At 54.2% G+C, this 16,741-nt stretch overlaps 3 protein-coding genes across 6 annotated transcripts; all 3 read right to left on the bottom strand.

Annotated features, from left to right (window-relative positions):
- Positions 1-2,511: 2,511 nt before the first annotated feature.
- On the bottom strand, positions 2,512-4,739 carry TRAPPC5 (trafficking protein particle complex subunit 5). Of its 3 annotated transcripts, none has more exons than XM_061188823.1 (2): positions 4,701-4,739; positions 2,512-3,139 (listed from the first exon to the last, which is right to left on the bottom strand). In XM_061188823.1, exon 2 carries the CDS (start codon positions 3,125-3,127, stop codon positions 2,561-2,563), a length of 567 nt encoding a protein of 188 aa, XP_061044806.1. In that variant the 5' UTR covers positions 3,128-3,139; positions 4,701-4,739; the 3' UTR covers positions 2,512-2,560. The 3 variants fall into 3 exon arrangements, with proteins under 3 accessions (XP_061044806.1, XP_061044808.1, XP_061044807.1); XM_061188825.1 differs by having other exon boundaries at positions 2,512-3,134; positions 4,701-4,729; XM_061188824.1 differs by lacking the exon at positions 4,701-4,739 and adding an exon at positions 4,448-4,664.
- Positions 4,740-5,567: 828 nt separating this feature from the next.
- Positions 5,568-8,384, bottom strand: MCEMP1 (mast cell expressed membrane protein 1). Its single transcript, XM_061188826.1, has 7 exons — positions 8,291-8,384; positions 7,879-7,962; positions 7,183-7,305; positions 6,983-7,033; positions 6,760-6,906; positions 6,412-6,480; positions 5,568-6,290 (listed from the first exon to the last, which is right to left on the bottom strand). Exons 1-7 carry the CDS (start codon positions 8,361-8,363, stop codon positions 6,274-6,276), a joined length of 564 nt encoding a protein of 187 aa, XP_061044809.1. The 5' UTR covers positions 8,364-8,384; the 3' UTR covers positions 5,568-6,273.
- Positions 8,385-14,613: 6,229 nt separating this feature from the next.
- On the bottom strand, positions 14,614-15,595 carry RETN (resistin). 2 transcript variants are annotated; one of them, XM_061188827.1, is made up of 3 exons: positions 15,478-15,595; positions 15,046-15,123; positions 14,614-14,780 (listed from the first exon to the last, which is right to left on the bottom strand). In XM_061188827.1, exons 1-3 carry the CDS (start codon positions 15,593-15,595, stop codon positions 14,614-14,616), a joined length of 363 nt encoding a protein of 120 aa, XP_061044810.1. The 2 variants fall into 2 exon arrangements, with proteins under 2 accessions (XP_061044810.1, XP_061044811.1); XM_061188828.1 differs by lacking the exon at positions 15,046-15,123 and having other exon boundaries at positions 14,614-14,747.
- Between the last annotated feature and the right edge of the window lie 1,146 nt (positions 15,596-16,741).

Raw genomic sequence — 16,741 nt, forward strand, 5'->3', positions numbered from 1 at the left:
GGTGCCTGGCTACACAATCCTACAGCTTGTTCCAAACCTTCTCCCTTCTCCACGAGTCCCTACTCATCTTCTACAGGAAGCAACAGACCCTGGACCCTCCTCTCGCAGCTCCCGAGCTCTCGAGCATCCCTTGGGGACCAGCCACCTCTCCTCCCCTCCTGCCCTCTTTTTCTAGGGCATCTTTTACTGTTGGCACTCTGGATGGAGCTAGTCCTGCCATCGCTACCTCCTGCCCCTCGCTCCTGCAATCTGGCCCCTGCCCCAGGGGGCCCCGGAAGCCACTCTCACTAGGGTCCCTGAGGACCTCGGGCTGCTCAACCCAAAGGCGACTCCTTCAGCTCCCTCTGAAATCCAGCTTCCCAGGTACAACAGCCGCTGGCTTTACATCCTCTAGGCCTGTGGCTTCTATCTCTGTACTGACACTGCCCCCTCACCCCAGATTCACGCTGCTACCCTGGCCACCCCCTCTCCCAGCTGCCTTGGGCACCCCCCCGGCCCCCAGCCAACAGCCATTTCCTGATCATCTGTGCACTACACAGTGGTAGTTTCATTTATCCTGTTGACACACACTACCTTCTTTGCAGTGTGCTGAGGCCCACCTCTTGCTGAGATGACTAAAAATGCCCCTGACCAAGCCTGGCGCCCACCCCCATTGCCGCCCCATCTCCCCATCTCGTGCTGCCCTCCGAACAGCAAGTTGAAAAGTTGCACCCACTCCACCCTTAAACCCTTCTCATAAGCAGTGAGGGGGACCCAGCCAAAAGCACCTGAGATTCCCCTTCAAAACACACTTGTTCAGGTCTTGGCCAGGGGCGTCGGGGGGGAAGCGAAAATGTGAAGAAATTTTCCCCTCCAAAGTCCTGAAGGGCTTTCATTGGGCTGGCGGGAAGTGTGAGGAGTGATCAAGAGACCAAGGGTGGTGTGCAAAAGGGCAGTTTGCCCGAAATGTAATTATTTTCCTTTTTCAACAAGGAACGTGTGTTCAGGTAACGGGGTCATGTGTTTAGAGATGAACTGCAAACTATTTTAGGCACCCAGATGACTTTCAAGTGACCCCACCTATTTCCCCTTGAGAACCAGGTCTCTAAGGCCAGGGTTCTCAAAGTGCGGCCCCTGGAGTTATCAGAAGTTCCTAGGAACTTGTTAGAGGTGCAAATCCCCGGCTCACCCCGGATCTGCAGAATTGGAAACTCTTGGGGGTTGGAGGGGGGCAGCCGCCCCAGTTTGCACACAGGATTCCCCTGGGGACCTCGCTAAAATGCAGACTCTGAGTAGTTAGTCTGGGGTGGGCCTGAGGGTCTGCATTTCTGACAGGCTCCTGGAGGATGCTGACACCGAGGCCCAGGACCACACTTTTGAGTAGCAAGGGTCTAAAAAAAAGAAAAGGGTTGGGGACTTCCCTAGTGGTGCAGTGGTTAAGAATCTGCCTGCCAAGGCAGGGGACACGGGTTCAAGCCCTGGTCCAGGAAGATCCCACATGCCGCGGAGCAACTAAGCCCGTGCGCCACAACTACTGAGTCCGCGTGCCACAACTACTGAAGCCCGTGCGCCTAGAGCCCGTGCTCTGCAACAAGAGAAGCCACTGCAATGAGAAGCCCGCACACCACAACGAAGAGTAGCCCCCGCTCGCCGCAACTAGAGAAACCCCGCGGGCAGCAACGAAGACCCAACGCGGCCAAAAATAAAATAAGTAATAAATTTTTTTTAAAAAGGGGGAGGGGTTGACAAACAACCACCCTCTGTCTGTTTTCTAGACACACAGCTACTCCCACTCTTTAACCTACTGCTGTCTACAGCACAAAGTAGTTGGACAGAGGCTGCTGGGCGCAAACTATTCACTCTCTGGTCCTTTACAGAAAAAGTGTGCCAGCCCCTGGTCTAAAGGAGTCTCCCTTGGCCTGATCCCTCCACCTTGCTACCCCCCCACACGCCCACCTCCTCAGCCGAGGGATGGCCTCCAACTGCGATTCTGGAAGGTGCCAGCATTCTCCCTACTGCAGCCGTACCAGCAGCTCCTTGGGCCTGGTTTATCTTCCCTCTGCCCCCACCCCACCTCCCCATTGTACTATAAACACACTTGGGGGGCTTCCCTGGTGGCCCAGTGGTTAAGACTCCGCGCTCCCAATGCAGGGGGCCCGGGTTCGATCCCCAGTCAGGTAACTAGGTCCCACGTGCCGCAACTAAAAGATCCCGCGTGCCGCAACTAAGACCCTGGAGCAGCCAAATAAATAAATATTTTTAAAAAAAATAATAATAAATAAACACGCTTGGGCCTTGGCATCCCTCAGCAGCCTGAGGCAGGGGCCTGGGTCAAGGTGTTTGTTTTTGTTTTGTTTGGCCACGCTGCGGGGCTTGCGGGGTCTTAGTTCCCTGACCAGGGATTGAACCCGCACCCTCGGCAGTGAAAGTGCCAAAGCGCCGAGTCCTAACCACTGCACCGCCAGGGAATTCCCGGGTCAAGGTGTTGAGCCGATCTCTGAGGCCCTCACACAAGACACAAGACACGCTTGGGAAGGGGGCTATCTGCATCCTTTATCGGGAGGGGAGGGGCGGGGCGGAATCAGCGGCCCTCCAGGGCCCGGTCTCGGGCGATGACCGCCTCCTCGAACTTGATCATGAGCGTGGTGCCCTTGTGCCAGTGCGCCGTGACCTTGGCGGGGAAGCCACTGTGCGTGAGCACCGCCTCCACGATGCCAGCCGTGAAGCTGGCGCAGTTGAGCGTGCTGTTCTCCTTGGGCACGGAGATGTAGGTGTTGATGAGCGGCTCCCGCTCGATGATGTAGAAGGTGCGGGCGTCGTCATTGGCCTGCTCCAGCTTGTCGGCCTCCTTGCCGAAGAGCGCCTTCCACACGGCGCCCTTAACGAAGAGCAGGGCGCCCAGCACCTTGGTTTCACGCCGGGCGCCCTTTTCGCGAGCCACCAGCGCATCCAGAACGCGGGCGCCCACCTGGCGGCCTAGCGCGGCCAGGCGAGCCTGCAGCTCCGCCACAGAGAAGACGCGGCTCTGGCAGTGCTGCACCAGCTCGGAGAAGAGCAGCGCGAAGGCGCTCAGGCTCACCTCGGTGCGCGGCCGGGCCAGCGCGCGCTCCAGCAGCGCCGACTTCCCGCGCGTGAAGCGCGCCTCCATGCCGCTGCTGCCCTGCGGGGAGACGAGAAAACGTGGGTGTCAGAGGCGGGAAGGAGCCCGTCTCAACCACCTCCCTTGTGCGCTCCATCAGTGATTTCCCACGTGGGAAGAGAGGAGTAGAAGGAAAGGAGGTACCCACCTGCGCGTAAAGCATACCTCCCTTACGCCTAGCCAGCGACGGCCAAACGGGAGAGGGGGTAGGCTTGTACCCTAGGCGAGGAGAGGATTTGGGAGGGAGGGGGGTGGAGGGGGAAGGTGGGAGGAGAGACAAGAGGGGGACCAGAAGGGGGCGCTCGAAACCACCCCCTCAACCCTCGAGTTCCAGGTGATCCTTGTGCGTTCAAAGCACCGTCCTAAGCCCTCCGCCGCCTGTACGAGTAACCAGAAAACTAGTGCGTGGGGTGGGGGGCGTCAGACCTAGGGCAGGAAGGGGACGAGGATGGGGGGCCGTGAGAGTACACTGGCAACTATCCCTCCCCCCGCCATGCGCTCCAGCAGCAACAGCGCTGACTTCCCTGGGTGAAGAGAACTTCCCTGCCTCTCCCCTGCGGAAAGTCAGAGAAACTGGGAGAGAGGAGTAGGGGGTGTGTGGAGACCAACGGCCAGGAGAGTTGGGGGCTTGGGGAACAGGCAAGACACATGGGGCAAGCCAGGAGAGGATGCTGGGAACCCTTCCAAACCCGCACCCTCGGGCAGCACCAATTTGTCATGCACGAAGCATGCCTCTTTGAGTGGGCCTGCGTTTGTAAAAAGACTGGAGGGGCGGCCAGGGAAGGCGTTGGGAAGCCCCCCACCCGCGTGCTTTACAGAAAGGTAGCTGCACCGTGGAAAGAGGGAGGGGGCGGACTGTCGGACCCGGGGGTTAGGGGAGCCAGGAAGGGGCGCAGTGATCCTCCCATCCCAGGGCGTGAAGCCACAGCTGTCGGTGGCGAGAGACCCGGAAGGGGGTTGCTGGGAAAATCCCTAGGGGGTGCTGAGAACAAAAAGGAAAAAAAAAAAAAATGTGGATCAGCGATGGGAATGGCAGCGGGTGGGGCGGGGGGTAATCCCAAGGGCTCTGAGACACACACACCCCTGCTAAGGGTGGGGTCGGGAGGGGTAACTGAGAACCCCGCCCCCACTACGCAGGGACCGGGCCAGAAGCCGGAAGTGTCTGGGGATGCTGAGAGGGCCCCAACCAGGTCTGCGTGGGGGATGAAAAGACCACGGGAGGGGAATCTCAGGAGCTACAGGACGCCCCTGCCCCGGTGCGCAGCTGCCTACATGGGGACTGCCCAGCGCGCGAGAGGGGAGGAGGAGTGTTGAGACCCCTCCACCCACCTGCCATGGGGTTGGTGAGCTAAGCCGTGGAAAGACCGGGATCCCGCGACCCCGGCCCCGGCGTGGACCAGGCAGAGGAACAGGGAAGGAGCCCACCCTCCTCGTGGTCCCCCGGGGTGGGCCGAAGAGGGATTTCGGGGATCGTGGACGCCGACACCCTGACCCAGGACCCAGGACCCAAAGACCCGCGGAAAGGGGTTGGGGACCGGACGCGGCACGGCGCCGGGAGGGGCGGTGGCGGGCGGGGTCTCACCGGGACTTGCGGCAGCCTATTCGGCCGAGCTGCTTTACGGCGCCGTAAAAGGCCCGGCGTGCGCAGGCGCCGAGGCGGGACGGGCGGGGCGCGCTCTGTGATTCCCGAGAGTGGCCGCACGGGGGCGCGCGTGTCCGTGCGGCCCTACAGAGGGGTGCGGCCCGGGCCAGGGACCTCGCTGGCCTTGGTTGGCCCGTGATCAAGGGGACAGTGGCACGGGTCGTCCATCTGCTCAGGAGCACACATTTGATGATGGGCACATGTCTCTGTCTTGGGAACATGTGCGTCCTCGGGCATATGTCTACTTGTCTCAGGGGCACACGTATGCCCATGCACACACACTCACCGGTCTTAGGGACACACATATGTCCATGCGCACATGTCCACTTGTCTTAGGGTCCATGCGCATGTCCGTGGGCACAAGTTCTCAGAGGACGTACATCCATGAGCCGTGGGCATAGTACACTTAAGGGCATGTGCGCTCATGAATACATGCCCTGTGGACAGATATATTCACGAGCACGGTACATACTCAGGGGCTCATACACCGTGGGCCCATGCACACTTAGGGAGACATTGGACATCTCAGGCCACAGACCCTCATGGGCACACACTCAGCGGCGCAGAGACTCAGTCGCTCCCAGGGTACACATTCATGGACACACTGGGACCCACTGGGGACATTGGTTCTCATGCCCCCTCGTGCCCCCAGGGTTCCTGGCATACGTCCACGTGTTCGCCGTGTGACCTTTCTCATTCTCCGAGTCTGAACACTTACAGACCCTCCCTACCAGGTTCCAAAGCTCCCCAGCCACACCAATAACAGATCTGAAAGCCGCGTTGTTTCCCCTTGGCCTTTATCATCATGAATCACGGAATGTCAGTGCAGAAACAAATGGACACATGCGGGTCCACGCTCTGAACACCCTCGGCATAATCAGGCACACTCGTGTTGACACACACCTGTTCAGGCCAGCACAGCGTGACAGGTGGTTGTGACAGGGCACATACCCACAATTACAGTGATACATTCCCATGGTGTGCCCACCCCACCCCCTCACGCCTCCATCACACAACATCCCGCAGGACACACATGTGTTTACGCTGAAATGGGCACGTGCAACACGTGTCACCAACACCCACACCCACAGTGACACACTTCTGTGTCACAGAAGTGACACACTTCTGTGTCACAGAAGTGACACACTTCTGTGTCACAGCCACCCACGGTGACATGCATTACGCTCACAGCACGCTGCAATACACATGTGCATCACATGTACAGTGACATAGGGGTGCACACCACACTCGCTGTGACTCCCACCTTCAACATTCACCCGTAACACCTTCCTGTGGGAAACACTGAAATACCCACCCTCCATGAAGTGCTTACCCCGACACACGAGCACACATGCACACACGCAACTCCACAACACATTCACCAAGACACATGATTTTCTACACGTGGGATGAAGCGCAGCATCAGACCAGGCTGGGGCCCCCATTTTCCATCTTCACTGAGAGGTGCTATCTTGTCCTCCGAGGTGCAGCCAGGGCTCTGATGTCTTTTCTTTTATTGAGGTGTGGGCTCTGCGGGGTGGGGGCGGGGTGAAGGGTGGAGACCCGAGGTCAGACAGATTCCACTCTTGAAAGAGAATCTGGGGCCAAATCCAAGGGGGCCCCTCATTCGCTTCCCCTGGACCCAACTTACTTGGATTTGGCATCTTCAGCATCTGGAGGATTTCCTGTAATGTAGTCTTGATTTCGTTTATGTTTGAGACTGGGGAGAGACAGGAAAAAGCTGAGGTGGGGCTTTCTTAGCTTTAGGAAGCCTTCTCCCTGCCCGGCCCCCAACCTGGTGTGCCACACAGCCCATGTACTTGGAGTTCCCATGCATTTATATACTCCCCAAGTGACTTGGAGGGTGACAACCATCACCTCTCCAAACCTTGTGCTCTGGAAGGGCAGGACCCCTGATGTCCCCTCCCTCGACTCCCCAGCACCCAGCCCAATATTGGGCATGGAGGCAAATTCGCCCAGTGGAGGTCTATAAGGGCACCTGTCGCCAGCGTCCTCAGTTTCTGGTTCCCTTCATGGACCTTGCTCTTGACCGTGTCAATGCCCTGCTTGGCCGCCTTGATGCTCTGATCGACACCGCTCCAGCGCTTCTTCCCCTCCTCCTGGCACTCTCCCACCGAAAGAGAGACTGAGGGTGCGGATCAGGGTTGTCTGTGTCACCTCTGCTCTCCCTACCCCCACCCCGACCGAGGTGCTTCCCTCACCATTCTGGAGCTCCCTTTTCAAGACCAGCAGCTCCTGGGACATCTCAGAATCTGTTCAGGATGGGGTGGGGAGGCCAGAAAACCTTAGAATCGCCTCAGGTCTGCAGTTGGGAGCGGCACTGGACCGCCCCAGCTCCTGGGAACCCCTCCGCACTGCCCCAGCCCCTTCCTCCACCACCAAAACAAAACAAAACACTCACTCTTCACCAGGACCAAGACTAAGAGGACGACGCAGGACACAGCGAGGAGAACATACAGGTTCATCATGGCTCTAGGCAACCAACGGGGGACCTGGGCAGGGTCAGAGGGTGGCTTGGACTGGGCTGGAACGGGGGTAGAGGCAGGACAGGTCATCTCCAGGGCCCAGCACTGCCACTCAGACCATCAGCGCTGACTATAACACCGGCGACAGCTCTTCACCTACACCCACTGTTCCCGATACCATAAGCAGCTGCGGCCGTCAACAACACTGCCACCAACATGCACCCTGGCCAGTGCCGCCAGCAACTATCCCTAATGCTGTCACCATCACGCCCCCCTTAACATCCCTGTCACCAACACCCACCAACATCAATGCCCGTTGTTGCCAGCATTGTTTCCATCACCAGGACCTCATCAGCACCCTCATCAGCTCTGTCTAGGTGGTTCTGTCCCGATCCACTACTTGGTCCCCTACTCACCATCACCAACACCCAGACCTTCACCAGCACCTCCACCGACACAATCACACCATCATCATCACCACCTCCTCAAAGCTACCCCCCACCGCTGTCACACACAAGCCCTGATGCCACCACACCCCACACCATTGACCCTGACCTTCACCCACTGGCCCTTGTCCCTCCCACGGGCCCCTCCCAAGGCTGTGTGATGTGGGCTAGTGGGTGGCTGCTTACCCTTATTCTTGGGTGGTGAATGACTGCCCTTTGGCTGGTGCTGGGTTTTGAAGATGATATTCTCATAGGCAGGGTCATCTGCACCTGTGGGCAGGTCAGTGAGAGGGATTGAAGAAAGCTGCCGAGAGCGCTGGGGCAAGGGTGAGGGTGGGAGAGGGAGCTCAGACGTCTTGGTTCACGGAGCCCTGCACACAACAAATTTCTGGGTGTAAAGATAAGGAGTGGGGAACTAAGATCTACATCTTGATTAAGTGGAGAGGATGTGAGTGAACATTTGGGTGATTAACAGACACACACACACACACACTTTGGGTGGGGGAAGTCACCCTCTGGCCCCCACTTTCAGCTCTTTACCTCTCCCATCCGAACCTCTCCCTCTTGACCTCTCCCCTCCCCACCCAAGGTGTCTAACCTTCTTTATTGGCTGGGGACCCCCGTTTCTTGTCTTTGAAGGCTGCCGCCTGCATCTTGATCTCCTGGTTCATGTAGCTTTCCTCAGCCTCCGTAGTCCCCAGCCTGCCAATTTGTCTACACACAACCCCTCCCACCAGAAAGTGTCTGGGCAGATGAGGAAATCTCTGGGTTGGGGTGGAGGAGAGGAAGGAGAGGTCAGCCTCCTCTTTTCAGGGATGCAGGACCCTCCCACCCTGGGACATTCTCACCCCAACCCTGGCTAGAGAGGGATCTTAGGAGACCAGAGGTCTCAGGGAGGACCAAGAAGAGATGCCCATAGACATCAGAAACAGAATAGAGTGGTCAGGAACATAGAAACACCCTGGAACTTGGGGTAGAGGTGTTAACTGATGCAATGGTGATCATCATATTGCAATATACAAATGTATCAAATCAACATGTTGTACATCGTAAACTTATGCAATGTCATATGTCAATTATATTCAATAAAATAAGTTTTTTTTTAAAAAGAGGATGGTCAGGAACTTTACAGGAAGCTGTGTGTGTGTGTGTGTGTGTGTGTGTGTGTGTGTCTACCTGGATAAACCTCATCCTCCCATCTCCTCTTGCTCTCACGGGAGATGCTGTGGCACCCCAGAGTCCCACCTTTGGGGGCAGGGGCATCCAGCCTTGGAGGCAGGATTCCTAGGTCCCCACACCTACCTTCCCGCTGCCCTAGTCCCACCCCTCAGCTCCACCCTGAGAAGTTCTACTTCTTCAAGGCCCCTTGGAGGAGAGGAACGGATATGAGGCAATGGGACTAACCACTGGAACTCCACCGCTACATCTGGGACTGACGCCAGACATCACCTTGACCTAACCCTGGAAGTAGCTCCTCCTCCAGCTGGAGACCCCTGACAGAGAAACACTCAGAAACACACTCACCCTCATCCACACATCTGCTCGCCTACCCAGACCCACACACACACTTGCACACACACACTCCTGAATACCCCCAGTCGCATATCTGCTCAAGTGTACACGTGGCATGCTCATTTGCATGCTTATACATATTCATGCGCACACACTGTCTCCACTCTGTCTAGGTGTCTTAAATCTCTCTTTGTGTCTATCTGACCTTGAGAACTGGGGATTAAAATGAGACAAAGTATGTAAGGAAGTTTTTCTTTAAGTCTAGAGCGGTGCCTTCTGATAGAAGTATAATGTGAAACACACGTGGATTTTTGGCAGGGTTTTTAAAAATTGAAGTATAGTTGGTTTATAATATTATGTTAGTTTCAGGTGTACAGCATAGTGATTCAATGTTTTTATAGACTATACTCCATGGCTATATTTCCCTGTGCTGTACCATATATCCTTGTTGCTTATCTACTTTATACATAGTAGTTTGTATCTCTTAATCCCTTAAGTTTACACTGTGCCTTCCGCTTCCCTCTCCCCACTAGTAACCACTAGTTTGTTCTCTATATCTGTGAGTCTGTTTCTGTTTCTTTATATACATTCATTAAAAAAATTTTTTTTTTAGATTCCACATACAAGTGATAACATACAGTATTTGTCTTTCTCTGTCTGGCTTATTTCACTAAACATAATACCCTCCAAGTCCATCCATGTTGTTGCAAATGGCAGAATTTCATCCTTTTTCATGGCTGAGTAATATTCCATTGTGTGTATGTATGTGTGTATATATGTGTATTTATATACACACATATATATCACATCTTCTTTATCCATTCATCTGTTGATGGACACTTGGGTTGCTTCCATATCTCGGCTATTGTAAATAATGCTGCTATGAACATTGGGGTACATTTATCTTTTCAAATTAGTGTTTTCATTTTTTTGGATATATACCCAGGAGTGGAATTTCTGGATCATATATTAGTTCTATTTTTAGTTTTTTGAGGAAGCACTGTAATGTTTTGCATTGTGGCTGGACCAACTTACATTCCTACCAAAGTGTATAAGGGTTCTATTTTCTCCACATCCTCTCCAACATTTGTCATTTGTAGGCTTTTAGATAAAAGCCATTCTGATAAGTTGAGGGGATATCTCACTGTGGTTTTAATTTGCATTTCTTTAATAATTAGTGATGTTGAACATCTTTTTATGTACCCATTAGCCATCTGTATGTCTTCTTTGGAAAGATGTCTGTTTAGGTTTTCGGACTATTTTTTAATCAGTTGTTTGTGAACCACATGTTTATTGAGATATTTTACCTTTTTTGGGGGGGTACTAAGTCTTCAAAACCAAACGTGTATTTACACTTAAGGCACATTTCAACTTGGACTGGCTATATTTCACTGCCATATTGGACAGTGCTGGTCTAGAGTATTATAATTTTCGCCTGTTACTGAACTCAGGTTCGGCATCTCGCCACTCAAAAACCGATACTCGAGAGACAAGTGTTGGTTGAAAAGAAAAGGTTGCTTTATTCAGGAGGCCAGCAACCTGGGGAGAAGGCAGACTCATGTCCAAAAGACATCTCCCAGCTGCCGATCAGGGGGCAAAAGCTTTTAAAGGGGAGTTTCAGGGGTGGATAGATGGAGGGAGGGGGCTACATGCAGAAACAGTAGAGTCGGCTCCGACAATCACCTTGAAGTTGGTCATGCAGTGGTCTGACCAATGTCATCTGGATTGTTTTAAGTACAATTAATCTTCAGTTCCAGGGTTGGTTTGTTCCCATTTCCTTGAGGCCAGTTCTCAAAATTGTGTAAGATGGGGCAGCTTATGTCATGGCTACAGTCTGGTCATCACGTAGTTAACTTCCCCCACCTGGTAGGGGTTTTGGTATCCACTAAGCGGCTCAGAGCCTATGGCTCAGAATATTATCTATAGCCCTTGAGGAGGAACTAAAGGTCCTGACTTTGCTTAATGGCAAAACTATTATTTTGTCCCGTTTGACTGTTTTTCTTTGCTTCTGCATTTTTTCATTTCTCTGATTAAATTTATTCTTTGGCTAAAGTTTTTCTACAGACAAGAGGCAGGCAGAGGACATGGTGGGAGGTGGTGTCTGTCCTGGGAAGGCCCCGTAGGGTCCTGCTCTGTTACACTCCCTTTGGAAAAAATAAGTTTAAAACTTTCTGTGTGTGGAAAGTGAGTATGTTTTAGGTTTAAAATATGTGATTAAATTCTAGATAACTTTGGAATGGTCCCCGAGATCTGGCTGGTGAGGATAATGTTCTCTTTCCTAAAGTATTGCCAATCTTGTCTGTTCAAGGGCGATCAATTTAATAATGATTAGATGCCAGCTCCTCCATCTCCTCTTACAAAGAAGTCAGCCATTGAGAGATGTGACCTGGCCTCTGCTGATGTAATAGCCACAGAAGAGATGGACCAATGGGGAACTGGCTCTGCTCTGATGGACAGGCATATGGGGCGGGGCCGTGGCATTACACATTTCCCTGGCTCCGATGAGGCTAAGACCAGGCTCCAGCCCTCTGGACTTTGAGAAAAAGGTAGCCCCGGAACTGGAAACCCACAAGCAACCATGTCATGGTGGCCTAAGAGGGCTCCATGGGGTTGCCTGACCAGATCCTTTCATGGAGCGACAGTCTCAATTTTCTTTTAAGAAAGAAAATGTGTCCTAACCAGGTATTGGTTTAGGGTGAGCACATGATCCAGGCCCAGCCAATCAAAGTCCAAAATTTGGCACAGGGGTGGGCAAATGAGCCAGACTCAACCAATGAGACTCAGGCCGGAGGCTTTTGGGATTCTTTTGTTTGTTTATTTTGGTTGTGCCAGCATGCATGCGGGATCTAGTTTTCTGACCAGGGATTGAACCTGGGCCCCCTGCATTGGGAGCACGCAGTCCTACCCACTGGACCACCAGGGAAGTCCCCAAGCCTGAGGCTTTTATTGGGTTAACCAGGAAAAAGGGCATTCTCTCTTTTTTCCCCTCTGTCAGACTGCCAGGATATAAGCCTGGTGCTGTGACAGGGGAGAACTTGCTTGAGAGTGAAGCCAACACTAAGGAGAACAGACCTGACAGGGAGTCGGGTCCTGGATACATTATCTGAGACCCTAGATCCAGCCATACCTGAGTCTGTTGTTCTGCGGCACCTGCAACTAGCACAATCTTGGCTACTACAGGGGGCTAGGCAGTTGGCAAATGAAGAAAGAGGCTTAAGAAGGGGCTTTGACTGTCGAAGTCTGCACTCTGAGACAGGATGACTGTGTTGGAACTGAGACCTCTAAAGAGGCTCTTCTTGGGGTCCAGATACAGGGGGACAATTGTGGGTCTTGGAGACAAAGAGGCATTCTCATCAGGGTCGGGGACAGTGAGGGAGCGGGATGGGCAAGGTACTACACTCGCCCTCTCTGGTCCTTAACACTCTTCTGATGCAGCGGTCCCACTCCAACCCCATGGCCAAGGTGGGGTTAGGAGGGAGGACCAGGGAGGGGAATCCCTGGATTGGGGTCTGGTGGGCTCCATGGGCACCAGGAGTGTTTGTGTGATCTCAGCTCATGACTACCATGATCAGACAGATGGGTGTACCATCATAGGGGGTGGTTGTCAGTGGGAAGAGAGTCCAAAACATCCTGAAAACCACAAACCCACCCTGTCACCCATTCTCCAGCCTCTGGAGTGTGCTGCTGGGGTCTGTGACGTTTAAGTCTTGGGTCCCTCTTAAGACTGGGCACTGGGGCTTCCCTGGTGGTGCAGTGATTAAGAATCTGCCTGCCAATGCAGGGGACACGGGTTCGAGCCCTGGCCCGGGAAGATCCCACATGCCGCGGAGCAACTAAGCCCGTGCGCCACAACTACTGAGCCTGAGCTCTAGAGCCCACAAGCCACAACTACTGAGCCCACATGCCACAACTACTGAAGCCTATGCACCTAGAGCCCGTGCTCCATAACAAGAGAAGCCAGGACAGTGAGAAGCCCGCGCACCGCAAAGAATAGTAGCCCCCGCTCGCCGCAACTAGAGAAAGCCCGCACACAGCAACGAAGACCCAACACAGCCAAAAATAAATAAATAAATAAATAAATTTTTTAAAAAAGAATAATTAAAAAAAAAAAGACTGGGCGCTAAGTGTTCTGAAGTCTCTGTCTGCATCTCTCAGGGGCTGTATTTTGAGACTCCTGGGTTAAGATTCTCAGGAAACCGGACCTTGAATCACCTGGATTTGTGCCCACAGCAATGCTGACGATTTGCCTTCTAGGGCTTTGACTCCAGACTGAGACCAACGTCATCCAAGCTGGGGTGGGGACTTGATATTGGAAGCACGAGTGTCTGTCCAAGGCATACATGTGTCTATGTGTCCCTAGGTCCCTCTCCACAGTGGGCATGTGTGTGTCTGTGGGCCTGGTGTCTTTGTGTGACAGTGGTAACTGGGTTGTGTACTGTGTGTGCACATGGCTGTGTGTAACTGTGTACATACGTGTAGTGTGTGTACCTAGGTGATGTATTCACCTGTGTGTGTGGTTATTTATTCAAGACATTTTCCTGAGCACCTACTATGTGCCATGCTCTCTTCTAAGCGCCCGGATATACCAAAGAGCAAACAAGTCCCCTGCCCTGTGTTTTCATATTTGAGTGTTCATGAGGGGTATGAATGTCCCTTGATGCAGGTGGGGAGTGAGGGATGGCGCTCCGGACTCTGGACTCAGCAATGGATTCAGGGATGCACCCTGACCCTGGGGCTGCTGGTGGCTTGAGGCCCTGGAGTGTATGTGGGGTAGGGGGCGGGGGGGTTCCTGTCCTGTCCAGACCCAGATCCCAGATGAGGCTTCATTGTGAGCAGTGGAGGAGAATGGCCCAGCAACTTCCCAGGAGGCCCGAGACCCTAGGGTGACCGTCAAGGTGGCCTCAAAGGTAACACTCTCGGGACCTCCCTGCTGGTCCAGTGGTTAACACTCCGCGCTTCCAATGCAGGGGGCGCGGGTTCGATCCCTGGTCGGGGAACTAAGATCCCACATGCCCACCCGGTGTGGCCAAAAATAGATAAATAAAGGTTACACTCCCTTCCCCTCCTGAAGAAGGCCATGAGCCTTGGGTGTGGTTGTCATTACAGGAAGTTAAGGCCCCATTTTCGGAAGTAGAAGTGGCGGACAAGGGAGGAGGGGGGAATGGGGCAGAAGAAAGTCACGGCTGTCCCCCACCCCCCTCCCTCCGGCGCCTATGCGCCTTGCTCTTTTTGAAGATGCCAGCTCAGTCACCCACACCCCACAGAAGACACAGCACAGGGCCCGGGCTTTCTCCATCATCTTCTCGGAGGTTTATTTCCAGCCCCGCCCCTCTGAGACAGGACCCCGCCCCTCCGAGGCCTGGCCACGCCCCCAGGCCCGCGCCCCGCCCCCGCAAGCGCAACCTTAGGTTATTCAGCCCGCAGGCGACAGCAGCGAGCTCCGGTCCAGTCCATGCCGGCGCACTGGCAGTGGCACGTGGCCTCGGCGCGCACGTCCCACGAGCCACAGGCAGAGCCACAGGTGCAGCCGGTGACGGCGAAACCTGCGAGGGGGAGCGAGGAGGAGAGAGCTTGGACTCTGAGCCAGAGGCTGCGGGCCTGGGGTTCCAGGGGGCTGGCAGCGTGGGCGGCGGGGAGGCCGGGGGCCTGGACACCAGTGTCCTGAGGAAATGGGGTCCGGGAGTTGGGGGAAGGGACAAGGCTGGGAGTGCAGACCAGGACATTGCAGAAGTAGAGGCTGAGACTCCGTGGTCCTAGAGAAATAGAGGCTGGACGTAGGGGAGGGGGTTATGGGGTACTGAGAACAGAACTGAGAGCCTGGACAACGGGTTCTGTACTCACCTGAGGGGCAAGTGACCAGGTCCCCCCTGGAGGTGACACTCCGGCAGTCCAGGCCAATATTCCTTATTGCCTCAGGAACTATGGAAGGAGTGACGGAGGTAACTGTGAAACCGAGCTGCCCCTCCCCCAATCTCATGCTGCCCAGGCCCTGGTGGTTTGGAGATGGGCAGGGGGCTCAAGAAAACGCCCCTGGGGAAGGCCCAGGTGGTCGGGAGCGCATCACCTCCCAAGATTCTGTTTTGAGGTGGGTGTTTTGGAGGAAGGAGGGTTTGGAGCTGTTAAACGTGGAGCTGGGTGGGAAATGGCGTTGGGTTGGGTTTGGGGTTGAGATTTGGTTGGGGTTGGAGTTGGGGTTGGCTTGATGTTCGCTCCATGTCAGGAATCAGAGGGGCCCCTGAGGCCCCTGCCGAGGTTGGGTGCGAGGGCGCTCACTTAGGGAGCTAGTGACTTCCTGGATCTTCTCACTGATGGCTTTATCCATGGGACACAGAAACTTGCCACACACCAGCAGCCCCAGGACTGGGAGGAGGAGGAGGGAGAGAGCCTTCATCCTGTAGGTGCTGCAAGAGGGAACCGAGAGGCCCCAGCTGGGTCAGCCCCTCTCCAACCTGGGAAGGGTCAGGCCCACAGAATGTGTGGGATCGGAAACCCTGGGTCCCCATGGGGGACGGGGCTGGAGGCCCAGCTTTGCCCCTAAAGGCGGGAGCCACTGTCACTTACCCTCTCCGTGGACTCAGCAGGCCAAATTTTGGACACGAATGACATGCCTCTGCCTCAGCTCTCTCTTTCAGGCCTCCGAGTGTGGGGCTTCCTGTCTTGGCTAAGACCCCTGGCATCCTGGGCCTCCCCTGGCATCCTGGGCCTCCCTTCCCACATCCGGGGCTAAGAGGAAGCCCCCAGGGTAGAGTCCAGGGACCTAGTGGTGCCACAGCCTCTCCTTCAAGAGCCTTCCCTTCCCGCATCCAGGTTGGGACTGGTCCAGAGGGTAGAACCTGCGGGATAATTCCAGGAATCACAGTCGACAGGGCAGGGAGAGATACAGGAGCTTGCACGGAGGGGAGGGGGCACACAAACGTGACCAAAATAATGTCCTTGTTTGAGAACTGCATGCATGTTCATTCCCAAATACCTATCACCATAGAAGAGATAGATAAAATCATGGTTTATTCCTTCGATAGAATAATCGACAACTGAAGTGTGCAAACTACGGCCCATGGGCCAGATCTAGCCCACCATCTTTTTTTTTTTTTTTTTTTTGGCCACACTGAGCATCATGAGGGATCTTACTTCCCCAACCAGGGATCGAACACCCGTGCCCCCTGCAATGGAAGCACGGAGTCTTAACCACTAGACCACCAGGGAAGTCCCGCCTACCATCTATTTTTGTACGACTCATGAGCTAAGAATGGTTTTCACATTGTTTGGGTTTGTTTTGTTTCCAATATGGATGGATTTTTAAAAATTGTGGTAAAACACACGTAACATAAAATGTACCATTTTAACCATTTTCAAGTGTAAATTCAGCAGCATTAAGGCAGTGTGACCACCGAGGCAGACCCTGGAATGCTGTGGCCACAAGCCAAGGAATGCCAGAAGCCACCAGAAGCTGGAAGAAGCAAAGAACCGACTTTTCCCTAGTCTTTAGAGGGAGTATGGCTTGATTTCAGCCATACAGTGTTGTGTAATCATCACCCCT

The sequence above is a fragment of the Eubalaena glacialis genome, chromosome 4 (genome assembly GCF_028564815.1).
Source record: "Eubalaena glacialis isolate mEubGla1 chromosome 4, mEubGla1.1.hap2.+ XY, whole genome shotgun sequence".
Lineage (NCBI taxonomy): Eukaryota > Metazoa > Chordata > Mammalia > Artiodactyla > Balaenidae > Eubalaena > Eubalaena glacialis.